This window comes from Jaculus jaculus, chromosome 10 (genome assembly GCF_020740685.1).
Source record: "Jaculus jaculus isolate mJacJac1 chromosome 10, mJacJac1.mat.Y.cur, whole genome shotgun sequence".
Taxonomy (NCBI): Eukaryota; Metazoa; Chordata; class Mammalia; order Rodentia; family Dipodidae; genus Jaculus; species Jaculus jaculus.
In genome coordinates this window covers 55,112,178-55,135,140 of record NC_059111.1, presented here as the reverse complement: position 1 = coordinate 55,135,140, position 22,963 = coordinate 55,112,178, and the positions used below count along the sequence as shown (strand labels likewise).

At 41.7% G+C, this 22,963-nt stretch overlaps 2 protein-coding genes across 7 annotated transcripts in view; one reads left to right on the top strand and one right to left on the bottom strand.

Annotated features, from left to right (window-relative positions):
* The first annotated feature begins 1,747 nt into the window (after positions 1-1,747).
* Positions 1,748-21,724, top strand: Tmem243 (transmembrane protein 243). 2 transcript variants are annotated; one of them, XM_045161005.1, is made up of 5 exons: positions 1,748-1,907; positions 2,366-2,643; positions 19,197-19,247; positions 20,016-20,120; positions 21,251-21,724. In XM_045161005.1, exons 2-5 carry the CDS (start codon positions 2,518-2,520, stop codon positions 21,293-21,295), a joined length of 327 nt encoding a protein of 108 aa, XP_045016940.1. In that variant the 5' UTR covers positions 1,748-1,907; positions 2,366-2,517; the 3' UTR covers positions 21,296-21,724. The 2 variants fall into 2 exon arrangements, with proteins under 2 accessions (XP_045016940.1, XP_004662355.2); XM_004662298.2 differs by having other exon boundaries at positions 1,751-1,907; positions 21,139-21,724.
* The window catches only part of Dmtf1 (cyclin D binding myb like transcription factor 1), a 54,983-nt gene continuing 53,572 nt past the window's right edge, over positions 21,553-22,963 (bottom strand). For all 5 annotated transcript variants that reach the window (XM_045161003.1, XM_045161000.1, XM_045161002.1 and 2 more), the window contains one exon: positions 21,553-22,799. In XM_045161003.1, the coding sequence (XP_045016938.1) occupies positions 22,690-22,799 (110 nt within the window). In that variant the 3' untranslated portion in view covers positions 21,553-22,689. The remainder of the gene's footprint in view (positions 22,800-22,963) is intronic.

The following is a 22,963-nucleotide window of genomic DNA, read 5'->3' as shown; positions in this document are numbered from 1 at the left end:
GCATGTGCCACCATGTGCATCTGGCTTACATGGGTTTTGAGTAGTTGAACCTGGGTCCTTATGCTTCACAAGCAAACACCTTAATCGCTAAGCCATTTCTCCAGCCCATTGCTTTTTGTTTGTTTGCTTGTTTTGTTTTTTAGAGAGAGGATCTAGCTATGTAGGCCACACTGGGTTAGAACTCACTATACAATAACCTATTATATTAACCTATGCTGGCCTCAAACTTGCCAGAATCTTTCTGCCTCCGTTCCTTAAGTGCTGTGATTATAGGCATGAATCACCATACCTGGTTTAAATTTAACTTCTTGAAAGTATTTTATTATAAATTTAACTTTGTGTGCAAGCATTATACATAAGCCACTTAATTTTTCCATAAATGAACATATCTTTCTTGATCATTTGCATTTGTGAAAGATAACTTTCTCAGGGGCTCAAGCTCCTTGGATGGCTCCATATGTAGTAGTACCCATCACCGTATTTGATGCATTTTGTTAAAAAAATTACATTATCAGTCATGGGATTTCAGAAGACCATCGTCATACATCTGGGTGTACATAATTGCCAACCATAGTAATATACATTTACACATTTTATGCTGACATACTTCTTTTTAATATCTCTTCTCAAAACTTATGGCCATAGGAGTATCAGTAGTATGAACTTGTTGGTATATTTGAGTATACCTGAGTGTATTGCTAATTTATTGTGAGAAGTTGCCTATTTACTATTTGGCGTATGATATCCAAAATTCTTTTGAAATTGTAGCTCAAGCCCATTATAATTACTGTATTATTTTGACTGTCAGTTGTCTGGTACATACTGTTTTTTTTTTAAGCCCTTTTGTGAGATAGGGGCTTGCTGTGGTCAATACTGGCCTCAAACCTATGCTTCTCCTGCTTTTCTGAATGAAGCTATTTGTAGGACAAATAAACTTTCCTGTTGTTAAAAGTCCTCAACAAACAGATGTGTAAAACACCTGTTAGATCAGACATATGTATTAGCTAATTCTACTCAAAGATGCAAATTCTATGTGGTTCTTATTCCGTCCCTTGCCCCAAACTGTTGCGTGATCACTGGAATCATGTGTAGCATTCTAAATGTTGCCTGGTTATAACATTTCTACCCTTTTTACCCCGCAAACAGCGTTTTCAGAGCTCTCTTCTGTCTAGGTATTGTAGTGTCGGCATCCTAGCAGGTGTTCTTTTCTCAATATTTATAAACGACTCCGAATGTAGAGTGACGCTGTGACCTGAGTGGCTTGTCCTTCACTACATCCCATTCTGTTGATCCCAGAAGAAACCTAGGATGTGAAGCTGTGGCTCCTTGGTAGTAGGTACGCTGCTTAGTCAGTACCCTTGCTGTCTAAAAGAGTGGACAAGCCAAAGAAATACCTAGCACTGTTACATCCTGTTTATGTAAACAATCTAAGATTCGTAATACAGAATAAAACAATAACAAAAAAACACACATAAAACCAATATGCCAGTGACTTCCATGCAGCAGCGGTAGCTGTCCAAAGTCTGGAGTAGCCGGAGCACGCCGGGTGTTCGCAGGATGCTCTCAGCCAAAGCCCCGGCTGTGCTGGGGCTTGCGCTCGCCCACGTGGACCGCGTCCACTCTGATTACCGAGGGGCGGGGACGGACGCCCGCCGAGCGCACCCTGGCGCCCTGGAAAGAGAGCCGCTGCCTGCGGGATTGGCCGCTCGCCGGTGACGCCGTCTGGGCGGGCCCGGCCGGTTTGCGACAGTGGCCGCGGTCCGGGCCGTGGGAGCGAGCGGAGGGGGTAGTCTGCGACTCTGCCAGGCCCTCGAGTCGAGCCTCGGGATCCCAGCGGAGTGTGGCGCGAGGACCTCCGGCCTGGCCTCGAATCCCCAGCGCGCGGCGGGCTGGCCGGGGACGCCGAGGTTTGGTCTGCGGGCGCGGGCCCCGGGCGGGATGCTGGCGTTCGCGCGCCCGGCGACCGGGGCTCCAGGGGGAGGGGAGCTCGGCGGCCGGCCGGACCGGTGCGGCGCACTCACGCGAGCCGCGCCGGGACCCGCTGGCGGGCGCGGAGGGATGTGCGGGACGCTGTCTCCGCTCCGCAACTTCACTTCTCGGGTCGGCCGCGCGGGGGCCCGGAGGCGCCGCAGGAGCCGGGAGGGCCCCGTGCGCTCTCTGCGGACAAAACTTTCTGCTGTGGAAGCCCCGAGGTTTGGGAGGCGGCCGTCGTGCAGACCCTCGGGGAAGCCCCGGCGGCGCGGCGGGGCGGGGCGGGGCGGGGCCGGCGAGCGGCCGAGATTTGGGGATGTGGGTGCCGCGGGCGGGCGGAGGCGTCCCGCGGAGTGGCCGAGCGCTGTTTGTTTCCTTTCACTTCCTGTAGCAGCTGCTCAAGATGAGGAGAGCGGGGCCGGGGCGGAGCTGCCACGTCTCTGGGTGTTGACTTGTCGGCCCCTTGGGACCTCGGGGACCACCTAGGCACGCAGCCATGTGTGCGCCCTGAGGGGCAGGCGCCGGGGCCCAAGACCTAGCCTGCTCATGCCCACTAGCTCTTCGGTGACTTGGGGCGAGCGAACAAGCTCCAAAATGGAGGACTTTGCTCCCAGGACCTACGGCACCAGTGGCCTGGACAATAGACCTCTGTTTGGGGAGACGTCTGCCAAGGTGAGTGCGGCCTCGGGCCCAGAAAGCACCTGTCTGTGTGTCTGTCCTGCCTTCCGCCCGAGCCCTCTCGCGGCTCCTTCAGTGGTCCCTGAGTGCACTTGGAGGTGAAGACAGATGGTTCTGCAATCTCACTTTCCTCGCAGGATATTTGTCCTGCCACTCATCGGCTGCTTTCTTTGGGACAGAGTTGGCCAAGAGCAGGTGGGAGTGGAGAAAAGTTCAGAAAGTTCTGGGCTGTTTATTGGAAGCCCTTCACAGGAGTGCGGAAGCCCATCCACCTGAGCGTGTGGTTACACAACCGCACCTCCACCTGTACTGACCTTTTAGAGGGAGGCTTCAGGTGTGCGCCCAATGCTGGCTCAGAAAGAGCCAGGTCTGTTGTTGCTAAAGCCCATTTGCAGAGAGCCCTTAAAGGCTTGCTGCTAAGGTTCCCAAGCAGTTACTAGAGCGTGTCTTTGATTCTGGGGCCTCCATTCCAGGAAATGATTTAGGATCCCTGAGCCCAAAGAACCTATGGTACAGTTTATCCTTTTCTTTCCTTTTTTCTTTATTTTTATTTATTTATTTATTTATTTATTTTTGTTTTTCGAGGTAGTATCTCACTCTAGCCCAGGCTGACCTGGAATTCACTATGGAGTCTCAGGGTGGCCTCGAACTCACGGTGATCCTCCTACCTCTGCCTCCCGAGGACTGGGATTAAAGGCGTGCGCCACCATGCCCGGCAGTTTATCCTTTTAAATGCATAACACTATCTGAGGAGTTTGGGCAACATTTTCCTTTTTTGTGCATTTATAAGATGGATCAATGATCTTTGACTTTGATAAAGTTATTTCAACCTTTCGAAGGTTAAGGCACAAAGAGTTCAGCTTTTTTGGATTTATCTTTGGCAAGAGCCACCACCCCCCCACGAAGGATAGGCAGCTCACCCATCAGGTAGTCAGAGAAACCACCCTGAATTTGAAAGCTGTCAGCCTGCATGCATGAATCTATTACAGTTTTATTTTTTTAATTTATTTTAATTAATTTATTTGACAGAGAAAGAGGGAGGGAGAAAGAGAATGGGTGCACGTGGGCCTCCAGCCACTGCAAACGAACTGCAGACATGTGCGCCCCCTTGTGCAGTTGGTTAACATGGGTCCTGGGGAATAGAACCTAGGTCTTTCGGCAAACGCCTTAGCTGCTAAGCCATCCCTCCAGCCTTTACAGTTCTCTCTCTCTCTCTCTCTCTCTCTCTCTTTCTTTCTTTTTCTTTCTTTCTTTTGCAAGCTGAGAGAGAGCGAGCGATAGAAGAGAGACAGAAAGAGAATGGGCATGCGAGGTCCTTTAGCCACTGCAAACGAACTCCAGACGCATGTGCCCCTTGTGCATCTGGCTTACGTGGGTGCTGGGGAATGAAACCAGTTTCCTTTGGCTTTGCAGGCAAACACCTTAACCGTTAAGCCCTCTCTCCAGTCTGCTATTACAGTTTTAAACTCCAGGTAGATTTTGCTTATCTTAAAGTGTTTAATAAAACACCTTGTGCTTGATGTTCAGGAAGATTCTCATCTTGGAGCTTTGTGTAATCTAAATGCACAGTGCTCATAGACTCTAGTCCAGTCGATGTTCATATTTTTGCAGATGCTCTCCAGCATGAGTTATATGCTTGGTTCTGGGGATGGAAAGGAAATAAGGAATAGGAAATGTGAGTAATGTTGTGAAGCTGGATCTTTGCTATAAAAAGGGCATACAGGAAGCATGTTAGAGAAACAACGAAGAAACTGGCCATGTTTTTATGGGAAATTTGCCCAACTGTACCCTAAACCAGGTTCCATTGCCTCCTTCTACACATATTTTGGAGCACTTACTGGGTAAGGCTGGTTGATGCAGACCTCTTTCAGACTCTCTAGACCCTTTCATACAAAGATAGATGAGTTTTGATAATAGACTTGTCGACCTATATGTCATTCAGAAGTTGGCTGTGGTGATCCCAGCACTTGGGAGGCTGAGTAGGAAGATCACTTGAGCTTAGGAGTTAAAGACCAATCTGAAGAACATGAGATCCTGTCAAAAGACCCATCCCCCGCAAAACAACAACAACAAAAACTACCAAATATATAGAATTTGAGAAATATTGATGTTTCCAAACAGCTAGAGCCAAGTGCTTATTGCCTAAAGTTTCCTATCATTAATCATGCATTTGAAACCCATCCAAGAACTTGAGTGTCTCAAATAGATCTGGATTGATGGCACATGTGTTTAGATTAAGTGTATGATGTGTATATTGTTCTGCAGTACTGAGGCAGCTTTAAAACATTGTGATAATAGTCTGAGGGTGGGGAGAGACAAAACAAATCTGATGAAGTATCTGTTTTCTTAATAGCAAGTGAAGACTTTATTTGTAGGGCCCGAACTGGGCAAGGAACAGGAATGGGGCCTCAATAATGGAAGGGCAGGACATAGGGCAGTGCAGCTGAGTTCACTGAAGGTAAGAACTGCTCCAGCTAAACCAGAGGGGCCTTGGGAACCCTGAGAAACCTTTCATTGGCCTTTATATGAGGGTGTCTCCAGTTGATTCTCTTTGTAGATGCCAGGAAACTCGACATAATAGGCACTTAACAGTGGAAACTTTAAGTAATAGAGTACTGTTGTTACTAGAGAAAAATCTAGAAGGAGAAAAGTCCACTTCTTGTCTGACTGAATTTCTGAGCTTTTAATAATCTTACTTGCTTTAGAAGAACTGACAATGTGTAGCCCCTCCATTAAAGTTATAATCCCCGACTTTGAGGCAAAGAAGACTGAGTTCTAAAAGGGAGAGGAGCATTTGGAGAGAAGGGTTTGTTTCCTCCATGTGAAGTGGCATGCTGGGCCTTTAGCTTTCCCTGGTTTGATCATTAAATTTCTTTTTTGAAAAATTAATTTAATTTTAAAAATTTTTGACAATTTCCAAAATTGTGAACAATATCCCATGGTAATTTCCTCCCTTCCTCCACTTTCCCCTTTGAAACTCCACACTCTGTCATATCCCCTCCCCCTCTCAATCAGGCTCTCTTTAATTTTGATGTCATGATCTTTTCCTTCTGTTATGATGGTCTTGTGTAAGTAGTGTCAGGCATTAAATTTCTTTATCAGATGGATGCCTTGTACAACACAGAAAGTGGAAATTCACAAATTACTTGTGCAGAACACTGTTAGTGCTCCTCTGCTAATATTTTACCAGTTCACTTTTGTGAGTGAACAGTAGTGTACATAGCTTGTTCCACATACTTCTCAGCACACTATAGACCATCACACATCTATTTTACAGGAAACTTGGTGAAGTAGGTCATGTAGGAAGGAAAGACAACGAAATCTACTAGAGAGTAAATACATAGCCCAGTGGATTTTGAGCAGCACCCTGGTGGACCAATGGGAAGGAACTTCTGTCTACCTGCACTGCATGCCCACAGTCACTGCAATGAGGAACTGCCTCACGAGTGGAGCCATAGAGTGAAAGGCCAACTAAAGTAGTTCATTGTTACACCCGTATCTTTGGGGTTAGTGACTACAAGGAATGGTCTTCATTTTTTGTGAGATTGTCATTCCTTGATAATCTTTGAAAATTATGTTATTAATCCGAGTCAGAATGTCCAGATGTAATTTTCACTGTTTTAAACCATTCCTTCCTAGGATGCTGGAAGCTGAGGCAATAGGATTGCTGTGAGTGTGAGGACAGCATGGGCTACATAGTAAATTTCAGGCTAAAACAAGTGAAAACAATAAAGTCTGAGGATGTAGCTCAATGTAGAGTGCTTGCCTAACAACATAGGCCATGTGATCACAGCACTAAAAATCTGCAAAGAAATATGTGAGCCAGATATGTAATTTAGAACTAATGTACTTCTGGTAGAATGTGTAAAGGCACAGGTGAAATTTTAATTGTATGTAAACTCATAAGCTCAACATTTCAGTATATGATCAATATAAAGAATATTTGAGGCCAGGTGTGTTTTAAATCATAGTGCTTGGGAGGCAGAGGTAGAAGGATTGCTGTGAATTTGAGGCCAGCCTGGGACTACAGAGTAAGTTCCAGGTCACCCTGAGCCAGAGACCCTGCCTCAAACCTCTCTCCATCCCCTACCCCCCTTTTTTTTTTTTTTTTTTTTTTACTAAGCTTTTGATATCCAGTGTGTATACTTTTAGCCTCTTTCACCTGTCATCTTCTCAGTTACCATGATTGGCTAGTGCCATCGTTTGGATAGCACACTCTAGAGCCAGTGAATTACTACTGGTTATGGTGGTTATGTGTTTGTGGGATGGTTTTCTTTGATGTGTAAATTTTCACTGAAGCTAGTTGGGCAGGGTGGGTCAGTAGTCCTTCTCAACTACCTTGGTGTTTTGGCCTTTTGAGTCCTAGCACAGTACCTTTCCCTGTCCTTACCTCTCCCTGCAGGAATATTCCAAGTCACAAAATGCTTTTGGGTTGCTCTAGAATTCTTTCTCTGTTCCTCCTCTCGCCCCTAGTATGAACTAACACCTGGAGATGTTCTGGTCTTGGGCCTTCAGGTTCATTTTAGAAAATACTGATGTGTCTGTCCTAGAAGGACTCTTAGTTCTCAGGGTTTATAAGTCACTTTTAATTTCTTGGCTTCCTAATTAAATGAGTTCAGCCAGTCTAGACTGGTGAACCTAGGAGGGAAGAACAGTTCTGTCCAAGGGAGAAAGCAACAGGGTTTCCCCATAGTAGTGCAGATAGGAAAAGCATGAATGCTTCACTTGCTGGCATGTAATGTAAACTGGTTCCTAGGCCAACCTGTTCTAGTGATGTTCACTGATGATAAATAAGTGGTTTATCCTCTGACAAGGGTAGTGACAGTTCTTGGAAGTGATGTGTGAAGATGCTCTGAACGCTGTGACAGATTTCCTGAGGAAGGGAGACCCTCTGTGGAGGGCAGGTTTGTGGAACCTGTGACACATTTTTGGTTCTAAGGGTGAAAACGTCTTCCTGCATTATAAATAAATAAGTAAACAAAAGTGAAAAACAAAAATCCTTCTATAACCCATAGTCCTAGTCAAACAGAACTGTGCTTTCAGCCTTTCCTATTTCCTGCAAAATTAAGGACTAAGCTGTAGTTAATTAAGATTGCTGTATGTATGCCTAAGGACCCCCAAGGCTGCCCTAAGGAGCAAAGGCATGTAGCTGTTTGGACAGTTTCTCTAATCTAGAAGGCAAACCCAGCCTGTGGCCCATGGAAAGCATGTGTTCCAGGTAGCTAACACATTTGTAGATGACTGTCATGTTACCATGTCAGAAGGTTGTACACTGTCCAGTGATCCTGTCAGCACAGCTCTTGTCTTCCTCAGAGAAGTGCTAGTCACCAGATCTGTAAACAGTTGTCTTCTCTCCAGTGTGTTGTGCTGAACAAAACTTCAGGACAAACAGGTGCTATGACTTCTTCCCTCCTTACTCTGTATAAGATTCCATATTCCTACTCCCAAGACTAGTGAGCTGGGGTCTCTGGGGTCAGGCCTCAAGGCACTGTAAGCTCTACAGTGGATGGGAAGAAAGGGTTGAGTCTATGCAAGCCCCATCCAAGGTAGCATTTCTCTTTTAAAAAGAATACTTTTATTTATTTGAGAGTAAATGCCACTACAAATGAACTCCAGATGCATGCTCCACTTTGTACATCTGTCTTTACCTGGGGAGTGGAACCTGGACCAGCAGGCTTTGTGAGCAAGCACCTTTAGCTGCTAAGCTATCTCTCCACTGGCTTTTCTAGCTGCCCCTCAATCTTTGCAAATACTGTTCACTTTTCTGCAGTGCTACCCTTTCTCCACACACTTGAATCTTATTCAGTCTATAATTTTCCACTTTGTAACCTTCCTTATGTATGTGCCTTTTCTTCCCTCCTGCACCTACCTGTACCCAGCTGCCATAGGTGCACTCTGTCACTTAATCTGTGTGCTGTGAATGACTTGGGTCATATGGCTTCCTTACTAGTCATGACTAGAAAGGGACTCATACTGTACTTTTGGAACATTCAAAAACAACAAAAGGCAAAGTTGGGTGTTTAGAAATTTGGATATATAAGCTACCCAAAACAGGAAGTGGTGTTTTAGCTCTCAGGCACTTAAAGTCTCTCTTCCCTTTCAGGTATATGTAGCAGAAGCCAGTCTGAGCCCAGCCTCTAAAAAACTACCAGCTTGCTGAGTTTTCCTCTCTTTAGACTTGATTTTTGCTGGCTTGTGGTAATTAGCTGTTCCTGTTGAACCCCAAATCATTGTTTTATGGTCTGTCACAGGTCATGTACAGATTTAATGACATTTTCTGAGCTCAGATGGTTGACATATTTGTTTTTAGGGGAGTGATGAAATGAATTTGAAGTTTTTGGCTACTTTAGAAATTGGGGCATAGGCCTGGAGTCAACTCAGCTCCCCGTAAGTTCTGAGGTGCCTGATCTCTCATTGAAGACTTACTATTAGGTATGGTAGAAGTACTAATGCCATACTGGTCACCATTTAATGAGTGCTATTCTGTTGAAGGGGCTTTCTGTGTTTTATCTCCTAATCTTTATGGCAGCCCAGCATGTTACCTAGGTGGAAACTAGTCCTTAAATCTAAGGCCACAGTCTGTCAAGCCTCATTGTATATGTTGTCTCTCATTCTGAAGCTTGGGGAGCTTCCTGTGGCTATCAACTCTAAAGGTGTTTTTCTCTTTTGAGCATGTGGACCATGTATATGTGCTCTGTTTATACTTTGGTCTGATTTCCATAAATGATGTTTCAACAATCATCTAATGCATTAGAGGTGCATTTATGAGTGAAGACAATCTGGTAGGATGAATTACAAAAATACTGACAAAATGTGAATCTGGATTATTGGAAAAATTAACAGATGTATCTGAAATAACTTTGATAGAAATGATGAATTCGGTGATGAGTGGGTGTTGCCTGTATTCTTGATAACCTTTTCATGTACATTCACTCAGAGTTGTTTCTTTAAAAACTCTCAGAGCAGTTGCACCAATGGACAGAGTGTACTATTCCCTAGGGCTAGCCAGTGAGGCAAGAAGTCTCCCTACTTTCCACACACATGAAAACCGCTTGTGCCTCTGAGTTTTCTCTGCTGACACTGTAAGGAAGCTCCTATTTAGTAAGAGCCCTATAATTTGGAGAAACCAAATTAAACCCATGGACCAGACATAGGGTTTCTCACTTTAGCCAGGCCTAAAAGAAGCCTCCCATATTTCATCCTTTCAGTGTATGTATTCTCAGGGATATCCCCTTTAGATTTCTTTTTCTTTTATTTATTTATTTATGAGAAAGAGGCAGATGGTGGGGGGTGGGGTGGGGAGAATGGGTGTGCCAGGGCCTCTAGCTTCTGCATATGAATTCCAGATACATGCACCACTTTGTGCATCTGTCTTACATGGGTCCTGGGGAATTGAACCTGGGTTCTTTGGCTTTGAAGGCAAGTGCTTTAATTGCTAAGCCATCTCTCCAGTGCCCCCCACCTTTAGATTTGTCACTGTTCTATTTCTAGAGCTTGCATGACATGAAATTTCCCTGTATGATTTCGGAGAAGAAAAGATAAGTTATTTGAGAATACACTTCTTATTTATGGTGCCAGAATTCTTAGGTTTGGGAAATGAAAAATTATAGGATGCATGTGGCTCAAGGGTTTAACCTTTGCACTTGAGGTAGACAATGGTAGGAAGCTTGGCACATGTTAAATGTATTGCTTTGCCTTCCTAATGAAAAAAAAATCTTCAGAGACTGAATGAATGTGGTGTAAAGTACTGAATATAAAGTCAGAGTGAGCCCTTTTACTAGAAGAGGAATGGTGTTCCAGGGCACACAAGGAAATAGTGATTATGTTGGGATGTCAAGCCAGAAAACTGAGATTAAACAATTGAGATTTAAAAAAATTGATAAAATGTTTATTTAAGCACATAAATTGAAATCCCAGATCAATACAGCATTTTGCATCCAGTTTGTTTTGGGTAAAACAAACAGTTTGGACAAATGTTAATTTTTGGATTAAATACAGTATTCTTGAGCAGTTATACAATTTTTGACATTGTTTTTAATATTATTTAACAGCCCCAACAGAGTTTCAGTTCAGTTCTTTGGTTTACATGTCCTGAGTCACAGGTGTAAGATATTTTTGAGTTTTTTTTTTTGTTTGTTTGTTTTTTTAATGTGCGAGAGAATTGGCATCCCAGTGCCTCCAGCCACTGCAAGCTGCCATATGTGACCTTGCATGCTTGCATCACTTTGTGATTCTAGCCATAAAGGTTTTAACAGGAGAAAGTAACAAAGAGCCCAAGCAGGAGGTCCAGCTTGAGTTAGTCAATTCAATATTACATACCAGGAAATGGGTAGGGGCCCTTTTTAATGGATATATGTTCTACAGGGAAGATACAATGATATTAAATCCTTTTTCTGATTTCACTATTGCTCATTAAAATTTGTCTTAGTGCATTTGTGCTGCTGGAACAAAATACCACATACTGGGTAATTTGTAAAGAACAGAAATTTTATTCTGATAGTCCTGGAGGTTGATAAGCCTGCAGGATTGATGTCTAATAAGGGCTGCATGGAAGGATTGGCTGTGTCCTCACAGGTAGAGGGAATGGAAGGCCAAGAGTGCTTTCTTTCACTTCAAGCCTTCTTTTAGGTGCTAATCCCATTTACCTTTAGTCACCTCCCAAAGGGTATTCCTTTTAGCTTTGGAGATTAAGTTTCTGTATGAAGTTTGGAGGGCCTGCCACTATTTAAACCAGAGCCACAGCTTCAAGCTCATTCCTGCTTCCAGTCTTTGCCCTTATTGTATCACCCTTATCCTAGGTTCTATGCTTCCTTGCTTTTTTTTTCACACAAAAAAATTCTACACCCCCAGAGGAAATTCCCTGGCTCCTTTTAAAAATAGCAACCCCACTCCAATCTGAACCCTACATCTACTTGGTTTTCTTCCCAATTATAGATTGAAAAGCATGATGGATGGCAGGTTTTTGTGGCCTTGGTGAGAATGGAGATACACCGAGCAAGGACATAGGTACAGGATGGCAGAGAAGCAGACCACTTTAGGATCCTCTTTAGGTTGGGAGGCATGAATATTGGTGGGGAGGAGCTCTCCTTTTTGTTCTGGCATTTGTTTTGTGCAGGAGTGTGACTGGGAAACTGGTGAGAGTTTGTGCTATTTTCTAGAGAGATCAGTATCAATTTAAAGGCTAATGAAATGTAGTGAAGGCCCAGCAGCGGATAAAACACATGAATTTGTAATAAGGTGCTGTTTTGTTCTCTTAAAATATTTCATCATTTAATGTTTTCCATTGTGGCATGTGTAATGTGGCAGCCCCTGGACCTGTAGCTTTATTTTGTCTGAATTAGAAAATGATGTTGGTTTGGGTAGATATGAGCTGGTGACAGGGTACAAGCTTAGACAGTGCAGCTTTAGAAGGGCTAGACTTCAACCAGACAGTAGGTATATATGGTGGCAGGGTATGGCCTGTACTTCTCCTACTTTGTGACATAGAGGAGACAGATGAATAGGCTAGCATTTATAGTTGGGTAGTTTAGCAGTGTGCAGAGTAAGGCTCAGAACTAGTGCCCATAGTGGTTGGGAGCTTGGAGATGACAGGGCCAGGTTCCCAAAGCCCTACTTTAAGTAGATGTAGCCACCAGGGAGTTTTCTTTGCATGGCCAGTTTGGAAGGGTGTTCTAGGTTATGGTAAGGGTGAAGGCCAGATTCAGGATCAGTAGAGGATGAGGGAGGAAAGTAGAAAATTGGAGGAAAAGGGATTTGGCATAGCAGGTGCTGAAATACTAAGGAAAGAGGTTTTCCATGTGACTGCCAGGGTATACATTTTCAAAATTAAGGATACTACTGAAACTGCTCTTTGGCTGGCCTCACTCCCAAGGCCTGGCTCAGTAAGCCTAGGGACACAAACTGTTTTGAAGGGAGAGTTTAGAGATGGAAGCATCTCTGGAAGAGCTTTGAGGTGCCCGTGATAGTGAGATAGACGGAGGCACACACTTGTGTGTAGTGTGAAGACTGATCTGGATAAGGATGTAGGTATGTAGGGGCTACCTGCCACCTGAGCAGCAGATCTGAAAGTAAAGTCCTTAACCTTACCCACACCCTGTTCACCTTCTCCCCTAGAGTGTGTATGGGTTGGGGGAAGTGTTATCTAGGGTTTTTCTTTGTAGGTCTTAGTTTTTATTTCTCCTGGGAGTGTTGAGGAACATTGATTGCTTAAAAATGAAGCCCTCAGCAGGAGTTCAGAGCTATGTGCTTTGGAAATCATTCCTTTCTCCTATCTTAGCACTAAGTAGCTGGCCTTATACTCAGGCTAGGAAATCCTGGGCCTCTGAGATTCCCATAGTTTACCATTGCTATTTCCTTAGCATCAACAGTCCAGGAGGCACCTGAGAGGGTATTGGGTCTGTACCTGGCAAAACCAGGTCTCTTGTAAGACCTGACCCACCTGCTGTATGCCCTTCCCACAATAACATGGCCACACATTCTGTTGTGACAAATCAGGCCCAGGTTAAGTGATGTATACCCTCTTTTAGTGCAGTTCACTCTTGAGGAAAATGCTATTGGTCACTTCTGTTACTTGATTCTCTTATTTATTTAAACATTCTTAGAAGACCAACAGTGTGCCATACTGAATGAAAGGAAAGTAAGCTGGGTGTGGTGACACATGCCTACACGCCTTTAATCCCAGCAGGCAGAGGTAGAAGGATTGCAGGAGTTTGAGGCCAGTCTGAGACTACACAGTGAATTCCAGGTCAGCATGGGCTAGAGTGAGACCCAACCTTGAACCAGCCCCCCCAAAACTAGTAGACCATCTCCCCAGTAGTTAACTGTTGGTCTTAGTGGAACACATAGGGAGCAGCTCCTACTTTTTGTCTAGTGTGAAGTCTTTAGAGCCCCCAAAATGAGAATATTTGAGCTCTTCAAGGAAACTTTCCAGCCTAGTATCCAGAAAGGATGTATAATGGAAATGAGTTAAACTCTGAAGGAGAAATATTCCACCTCCCAAGCCATAGTTCATGTTTTAAGGAACTGTGTTCTGACCTATGTTATGGGCCAATGTGAGAACTGGCCATATAAAATATGGTATTTTCTCTGTCCTTGTAGTTTAAATATAAACTCATGCAACATGTTCTGTCTGTAGCCTCTTCTAATTAAGTCTCATTAGTGAGAACTTAAATCTTAACTGTACATCCCACTTGGCTGCCAGGAATCTTAGCATAGTATCCCTCTTTATCAAGAAGAATCATGGACAGAATTTAATACCTTTTACATTTAAACACCATGCTACAGCTTTCTCTTTGAGGTGCAATAGTAAAAATAGCCCCAAATATTTTTTCTTCTCCAGTTCCACACACAGGAGATGTGTCCCCACTGTAGATCTTGCAACCTAGTCAAGAACTTCTAAACCCTTAAAGGAAACACTTGATATTCTCTGCCATATCTGGACTGCCAGCATCACTACTTTTATGCTTTGGGGCCATTATTAAGTAAAATAAGGGTTCCTGAACACAAGAGCTGACCACTGAGATGGCTAACAAATTACTAATTGGTGGATAGTATACTGAGTGCGGACATTGTGGACAAGGAGATGTCTCTTGGGCAGGACAGAGCTGGGTAAATAAGATTTCATCTTGCTACTCAGAACAGCATTAACTTAAAACTTAAAAACTGTTAAGTTCTGGAATTTTTTTCCCATGTGATACTTTTGGATTACTGACCACAGATTACTAAAACCATGGAAAGTAATTTTTCTAATACTTTTACTTAGAAGTAAATTACTTAACAGGCTAAGATTTTGTTATATTTAGCATAAGCTTTAAGTCCATTTTGGGAATAGGCAAGACATAAATTGCCATGGAAATGGAAGGCTGAGTATGAAACTTGATAGCATTCTGAATTCTATATCACCACTGTTATTTCCCGAGAGTAGAGGAGAGCTGCTGGTTTGGTTCTTTGGAAGGTTACTGCCAACTTCCTCCTGTGAAAACCATCACTACTTGCACTTCTGAAATGCATTTGATATCTGCTGCCTTGTGTCAATATGCAGGACAATGACCAGGCAAGATGGGCTTTCTTACTTTTCAGTCACTAGGGAACTGACTAGGCTGTCTATTCTGGCCCATGTGAAGGTGATACAGAACTATGAATTGTTTAAATTGGACCAGATATCACTTAAGCCTGTCTTACTGGGTAGACCAAATTGGGTTAAAGGATCCATTTGTAGTTACATAGCTAGCCACTGGCAGGATAAAATAAATACACTGGTCCCCTGAATCTAATTGTAGTGTTCAGATGTGTGAGTCTAAGTGCTCTCAGATCTTCTGAACCGCTCTTTATAGTTTCACTGTGTAAAGACCCTGGGACCGGAGAATTCTGCAGTGGGTCTCTCTAGTGGGTCTCCTTGCCAGTTACAGTGGCAAATGGTAGTACTTTCATACTTGCTTCGTAGGTAATTGTACACTTCACATATATGTCTGGCTGTTTTTTTTGTTTTTCTTTCCAAGTAGGGTCTCACTCTAGCCCAGGCTGATCTTGGAACTCACTGTTAGTCTCAGGGTGGCCTTGAACTTATGGTGATACTCCTACATCTGCTTCCCAAGTGCTGGGATTAAAGGTATGCGCCACTATACCCAGCTTCCATGTCTAGCTTTTTGTCTTTCCTTTTCCTTGGTTCAGAGGAAGACAAGTTGTGTTTGGGACCTGGCGTGTCTTTCACTGTGTTATTCACAGTCTTCCCTACTGAGCTAAGCACCACCCCCTATTTCTACTTGCCTCATATCTTTTTGGTTACACAGTGTTTTTTTGTCCTCCTGTGGGTCTTTGTGGGGTTAATTTAGTAAACCATCTTTCCTTTTCTTGCTCTGAACTGGTCAGGCTTTTTCTCTAGTAGTCTTCTAACTTCATTATCCCTTCCTAAATTCAGGGTGGTGTAAACTTCTGGAGTGGTAATGGTTTTATTGTATGTGCAGTACAATAATGTTAAAGTGAATGTATGACTTACACCATATGTAGATTCCCTAGAATTAGTTATAGGTATGACTGTGTACTAATGTAGATGAGTGAAGGATCCAAACCTGTAGTTGAATATTTTGTCTTTGGGAGGGATATATTTAAATTCCTCTCCTGTTCTCTTGGCAGGTAAGAACCCAGGCTGATTTTGATCCTGTGAGGAGTTAAAATAAGCAACAGTACAAAAATTCAAACAATAGTATGGAAAGTCTGGCACATGGAATTAGGGTAAAAATAAAGCCTAGGAAGAAAAAGGTGGTTTCTGAGAAAAAATTCAAAGTTAGACACTAGCTGTAGAAATACCCTGAGTTCAACAGACTTCAAAATGCAACATTCACTTCTCTTCATGGAACATGCTTTTTTCTCCAGTGCCCCTTGAAATCGTCATTACCTAATTATTGAACCATCTTCTATTATCTTCTTTTACCTGGAGACTGGGAGCTAGAGGAGCTTGATGAGCCCTGAAAACTTATCTCCATCTACCCTAGGATTTTAACTCTCAAAATGGCTTGCTCTAATTTAAAAGCTTCTTACTTTTAAACATGTAGCATACACCAGGAAATCCTGATAAAACGTGTTTTCTGATTCAGTTGATATGAAACAAGGACAAAAATTATGCATTTTTACTTTTAGTCAAGGCAGCATTAATTAGTAGCGAAATTTAACTGCTGCTCCTTTGACCTTGATTCTTCTTCATGTCATTCTTGTTATGCTACTACCAGCAGGAAACCTAAAGTCAAAGCCTTGGGGGAAAATAAAACAATGAGAAACACCTCTGCAGTATCCCTAATAGTTCTTCTTTTTAGCAGGATAACTAAGTCATGAGGATCAGTGACCTGTTAAGTATGTTTAGGAACTAACAGTTCTATATCTTCATCACAGTGATTGAAATAAAGTTATAAACTATATCTAATGTGGATCCATTTACACACCTGGATATACTTTTTTTTTTTTTTGAGACAGGGTCGTCTGTACTCCAGGCTGATCTTGAATGCCGGATTACTGAGGTGAACCACCATGGCCACAGGGCTCTGTGCATACCATACAGACACTACCCACTGAACCACATTCCAGCTGGTCTTCATTCTTAATAGGCTAACAGCATATGCTAGTAGGAGGCTTTGTGCAGTGCCATTTGATGTTCGTTTACAGCCATAGTTTCTGAGGTGCTCTCTTGTGAGGGATCTAAGTAGGAGCTTCTGTTGTGGAAAGCAGGCCTCTCACTGAATCTTGTTTCCATAACTAATTGGTATACAAGACCATGGGCAGTTTGTTTGCTTGGGTCTGTTTTGCTATGCCAAGTCATTTAACATTTCACTAGAAGATTGTTAAAAGATAAATTTTAACTTCTGGGGTCACTTTTCCCTCATAGCTATTTTTTCCCCCTTTGCTTTTGCACCTTGTGAACAAATTGCTGTACCATTTGGAATTTAGTGATCCATCTTGACGTGAACCCCCTCCCTGGATTCTGTTGCTGGGAGAGCTGTTGGGAGACATGCAATCCATAGAAATGAATACAAATTCCTGAGAGCAGATACTCATCTCAAAATAAACAGCCATAGGTGGTCAAACATTTTGTTTTATTTTTATTTATTTATTTTTTTGGTTTTTCAAGGTAGTGTCTCATTCTAGCCCATGCTGACCTGAAATTCACTATGTAGTTTCAGGGTGGCCTTGAATTCAGGGCGATCCTCCTACCTCTGCCTCCTGAGTGCTGGGATTAAAGGTGTGCACAACCACGCCCGGCTCATTTTATTTTAAGGTGGGGTTTCCTAGCACAGGTCAGGTTCTACCTCCTGAGTTCGGAGATTACAGACAAGCATCACAACTGGTTTATGTGCTGGTACTGGGGATCAAACCCAGGGCCTCATTCATGCTACTATAGAGCTGCTTTGAAGGGTCTCACTCTAGCCCAGGCTGACCTGGAATTAATTGTGTAGTCTCAAGCTGGCTTCGAACTCACAGCGATCCGCCTACCTCTGCCTCCCAAGTGCTGGGAAAGGCCCATGTGCCACCATGCCTGTAAAACCTGTTCACAAGGTAGAAAGTTTAATAATGCCTGATTTAACTTCAGAGCCATGTGTGTTATTTGTGGAGTCTCTTAAGCTTAATGAGGGTATGGCTGGAGTAATCTCCTTTGTCCTCTACTTTGAATTGCCTTAGCCTTCATCTGCAGAGTTGTGGTTTGTCCTGCCTTAGATTAAACATACTCAATACTTCCTTTTTCAGTATTTCCTGCCACTTTTTCCTTTTGGGTTCTCGCCTTTAAAAGCAAAGAACTTAAAGGTCAGGTGTGGATGGCAACATGCCTTTTAATCCTAGCACTCTGGAGGGTGAGGTAGGAGAATCACTGAGTTCAAGGCCAGCCTGGAGCTAGAGTGAGTTCTAGGTTTGCCTGGGCTAGAGTGAGACTCTGCCTGGGGCCAGGGGGAGAAGCAGGAAACTTGGAAATGAGGATTTAGTTTGCTGCTGTTTGATTCTTCTGCTTCCTATGTAGTCTGTTCACATTCCATATCCTGGCCTCTGATCATACCAAGACCTGGAAACATATTTAAATGGCAGAGAGCTTGTTTAGAGGCATTTACAAGGCCTTAGATTTGATCTCCAATACCCTCTGCCCAAAGACTACTATTGATTTATTAAGGCTTTGCTTTGACTTCTTAGAAGAACATTATGAGGTGGTATTGGTAGGCCTTAATCATTGTTTCCTCATCAGATCTTAGACTTTATCTTGTTCTGTAATTTTTCTTTCTTTCTTTTTTTTTTTTTTTTGGTACTACTGGAGAGTAAATCCAGAGTCTGTGTGCTAAGTAAGTGCTCTACACATTACTGAACTCTTGTCCTTTATCTTTAAATTTTCAGAATAAATTTTATTAGTCTGTTACTTTAGGAATTCTTGGGTTGAGTTAAGGCTCTAGTTCTCTGGATGGTTTTTGGTTGTTTAAACAAATTGTTTAAACACATTGGTTTACCTTTCAGACATTCTTTGTAGGTGGTTGGGTTAGGGATGAAAATCACAAGAAAACTCAATGAGTAGGATCCTTGAAGAAAATAATTCTAAACTTGTTTGTATATTACTATAACTTGAAAAAATTACCATACTAAAAAGTCTTGGTGATTATTTACTCTGGTCCTTTCTAACAGTAATACCATCTATTTTAGTAAAAAAATAAAAATAAAATAAAATAAAGACACCTACGCTGTGTTATTTCCTGTTAATTTTTACCAAGACTGTGGCCTGAAAGTCTGAGCATCTGTCCTCACACCATACCTGGCAGTCCATGTATTCCCTATTAAGTCTCCAAAACTTGTTAAATATCCAGCTCCTTTGGGAAAACTTCCCCAGTCTTCTCCATAGTTCTTTTTTCCCTCTAATGACTCAGTACACTGCCTTTTCTCATGGCAGGGACATGTGTGCTGCTTGTTCAATGAAGGTCCCAGGTCTTGGTTTCCTCATTCTGATCCAATCCAACAGCTAACATTGTATCATACTGAAAGCACCTGGAGTCCAAGACAACTGGCTCACAAATTCTTTTCTCTTTTAGGACCGAGTCATCAATTTAGTTGTTGGCAGCTTAACATCCTTGTTGATTCTAGTAAGTATTCTTTATTTTATCCACACTCAGAATCTTAGCCTGTTTTGAAAACTTTAGTACTAGGATTCAGTTCTCCCAAAACAAAGAACAAAAAATTTTTTAAAAGGAGGTAATATATAAGCATGTGAGATATTCTAGTCATAATCATATTAATGTTTTCAAATTTAGTACCACAAAACTGAAATTGGCATCTGAAATAGCTAATTTGATTTCTCCCCTGAGGTTCCTCAGTTGAATATTAACACCAGTAGCAATGGATTAATTGCATGTCTCATGCTTGCCTGCCTCATAGACCTATATAAAAATGTTAGTAGCTACCATGATGCTCAAGGCTTCAACTCCAATTTCTTAAATAAAGCACACGGTCTACCAGAGTGAAAAGCTATCATTTCCGTAGTACAATGATGGCATTTGTCTGGCACATTTTCATTCAAGAGAATGAATTCTTTAGTTTCTTCCTACCTAGGGCTTCTTTTAATCTGTGGTAGAAACAAAATGGGTATTAGAAAATCATCTTTCAAAAACCAAGCCACAGCAGCTGATTTATATTGATTTGGCAGAAGGATTCAGAATATCAAGATGGTTAGATTGTTTCTAGTGTAGTTGTTATCCTAGAGTGCGAATGAAGTGATTTCAGTTTTGCCCACATGTGAGGGAATGGTTAGAAAAGCAGGCAATGGTAACTAGCTTGGACATCACATAAGATGAGGCATGTTGAAGCAGTCTTAGAATCATCTTTAAGGCCTCACACAATTTCTCTCCATACAGGTAACACTGATCAGTGCTTTTGTTTTCCCTCAACTACCTCCCAGACCACTGAATATCTTTTTTGCAGTCTGCATCTCTTTGAGCAGTATTACTGCCTGCATACTTGTGAGTACCAAATTTAATGTTCCAAAGTGCCCATTGTTACAATACTTAAGACGCTGTTAGCTCTGGGTCTAGGAATAAGAATAGTATCTCTAATTGCCTACTAGCCCCCAAAGTTGTCAAACTTAATTGTGAATTGCACATTTTTTTCAGACTTGAGCTACCTGTTCTTCTAAATTCCAAAGTTGTAACCCTAAAGGAAAATTGTTTCTTGACAGCTAAAAAATAAAGGGAAAGTTAAAATGTTCCAAGTGACCCCAGCTTAGATGGGCCTTACTGATCTTTACTCAAGGACTATACACAGGGCCCAGTAGACTTCGAGAAAAAAAAGACCGCACTCTGGACTTAGTGCTAATAAATAAAATTAGCCTGTGTGCTTAATTTATTAAAATAGAGACAGTTGACACAAAATTTTCGGAGACGTTTAAAGTTGCACTTGTATTCTTGTCATAGAGATTGACAAATAGGCCTTGTGTAAAGAAATGAAGACAGAAGTGGCTCCTCATTGTTCAGTGTTTGATTGCTGTTTTGGAGACTTTTGAGCCTAGGGTTTGATTCCCCAACATCTAAAAATAAAAATTTAGACCCACCTAAGATTTAAATCCTAATAATTTACTTCAAGCTGATTTTGCTATACTCCTATAACCTGTAGGAAGAAAATAGCTTATTTCATTTTGGGAGCTTGTTATCTTCCCTGGCCCAAAGCCTGAGTAACATGAGATCATGTATGTAAGCTTTATTTTGTATTTCCAACCCTAATCAGTCATATAAGTTTAAATGTCTTCTCTTCTAATAGTATCTGGAAGAGTTACATATTTACTCATATTTCCAGATAAATGTTCTCCTATAGCTTGTCAAGTCATGGTAGGAATAAATATGTTCTTAAGATGTGGAAATTCATGTACTTGAGTTATAAAGAATGACATGGTCTCAAGAATGTTGATAAATACTGGTGGAAAAAGAATTCGCTACATTTTAATAGTTGGCCATTACTTAAATTTTTATTTAATTCTTCTTTTAGATCTACTGGTATCGACAAGGAGACTTAGAACCGAAATTTAGAAACCTAATTTACTATATTTTGTTTTCTATCATCATGTTATGTATATGTGCGAACCTGTACTTCCATGAAGTGGGAAGGTGAGGCGGCAAAGAGAAACACTTACCAGGACTCTTGAAAATGATATGTTAGGACAATGAATAACTGTTGAAGAAGTATGCTGAAGAATCCTCTACAGAAATCTCACATGATTTTCATGTTGACTGTAAATCTAAATTCCCTCTTGCAAGGGAGACAAATCATAGCTCTCTGCTTTTTCTTTATGGAGCTTATGTAGCATTTGGACATTTCAATCTTCAAATGGTACAAGTAATTTTCACTTTTGAACTTAAAAAACTTTTTTTTTTTAACAATTTAATTGCATGGCTCAAAATCTTGCATTTTAAGACAAATATTCTTTATTTCTGTTAAACTGAATATACAATTATTGTTCCCTAAGCAACCAACTTTTGTTTAATGATAGTTTCACATTAACAAAACACAGATGGTGAAGACAGCTTTGATTGTGAATATCTAATTACAATAATAAATAAAATAATTTATACAAGTTTTTTTGTGACTTTTCTAAAAGGACCATATTCATTAAAGCCCTAGAGGCTAGTTTGGCTTAACCCTTAGGAATGACTCTTGACTTGTTTCCTTTTGATAGAGAAGCAGATTTTTTTTTTTCCAAAGCTGCCTGAGAGGAGAAGTTAAGATGTACCCCCATCAGGTAATACACTAAGTGAATAACATTCCCCTCAACTATTTTCTGGGTAATTTAATAATACGCAATAAATGGTCATGGTTATCAGGTACAGGCAACATTACTTCTTTTCTCATTTAGTTTTAAAGTGCTAACTGTAAACTAACGACTGGCTTCTGATGAGGGGGTGACAAATGCTTAGCTACTGGTGGGTTTGTCACTACTTTTATCCAGATGCCCTTTTAAGTAATAGTAATTAAAAACAGCCTATAGTGAATTTTCATAATGCTTTCCTTTTTAACCCTTCATAAACAGCCCTCACTGCCAGCAATGGGTCCTTAGCAAAAGTAACCACCTCACAATCCCCTCCTAAGTTTTTATACTTGTATGCTGGCCAAGTCTCAAACTAACACAGGATATTCTTTTTAAAGAAGGTTACCAATAAGCTCTAGAGTCTAGAGACCATGTTGCTACAACTTCCGAAATATAACCAAGCCTCTTGAGTCTGGATGCCAAGTCTGATCTGGAGAGATGAATATTGCTGCTTTTAGACCACAGCAGTTAAGCTTTGGTGATTTTAAAACAACACTAAACACAGAACTGTGCAATTGACACTCCCACACCCAGTCCATTACACATTGTCATAAGATTGGACTACAGGTGACAGAGGGAGGTGGAACGTCTCAGCAACAGTGTACACAGCTTAAGTACTACAGATGTATAAAGCCAAAGGAATGGTAAATTGGGTCTCTCAGGGTTGCTCCTATCTCTTTGGAGATAATGTGTGTGTGGCTTCTCTGCTTTAAGTCCCTGTTTCATAAAATTACCTAGTGACAGTTTACCAACTCTTCAACATCCTTTGAGTCTTCAGAAACAGGACTACACAAAGATGATCCAATTATATTTGATTCTTCCTGATGATGTTGGAATATGGGATCTGTAATAAGATACATTTCAGGTTAGTCTTAAATAATGTCTTATTTATTCTCTAACTTGTGAGAATTTTATTCCAAAGTGTATGATGTAACCAAGTCTTAGTAGATCAAGATTAACAATGGAATTAAACAACTGCCAGTCCTCCGTCCTCCCCCCACCCCCCGT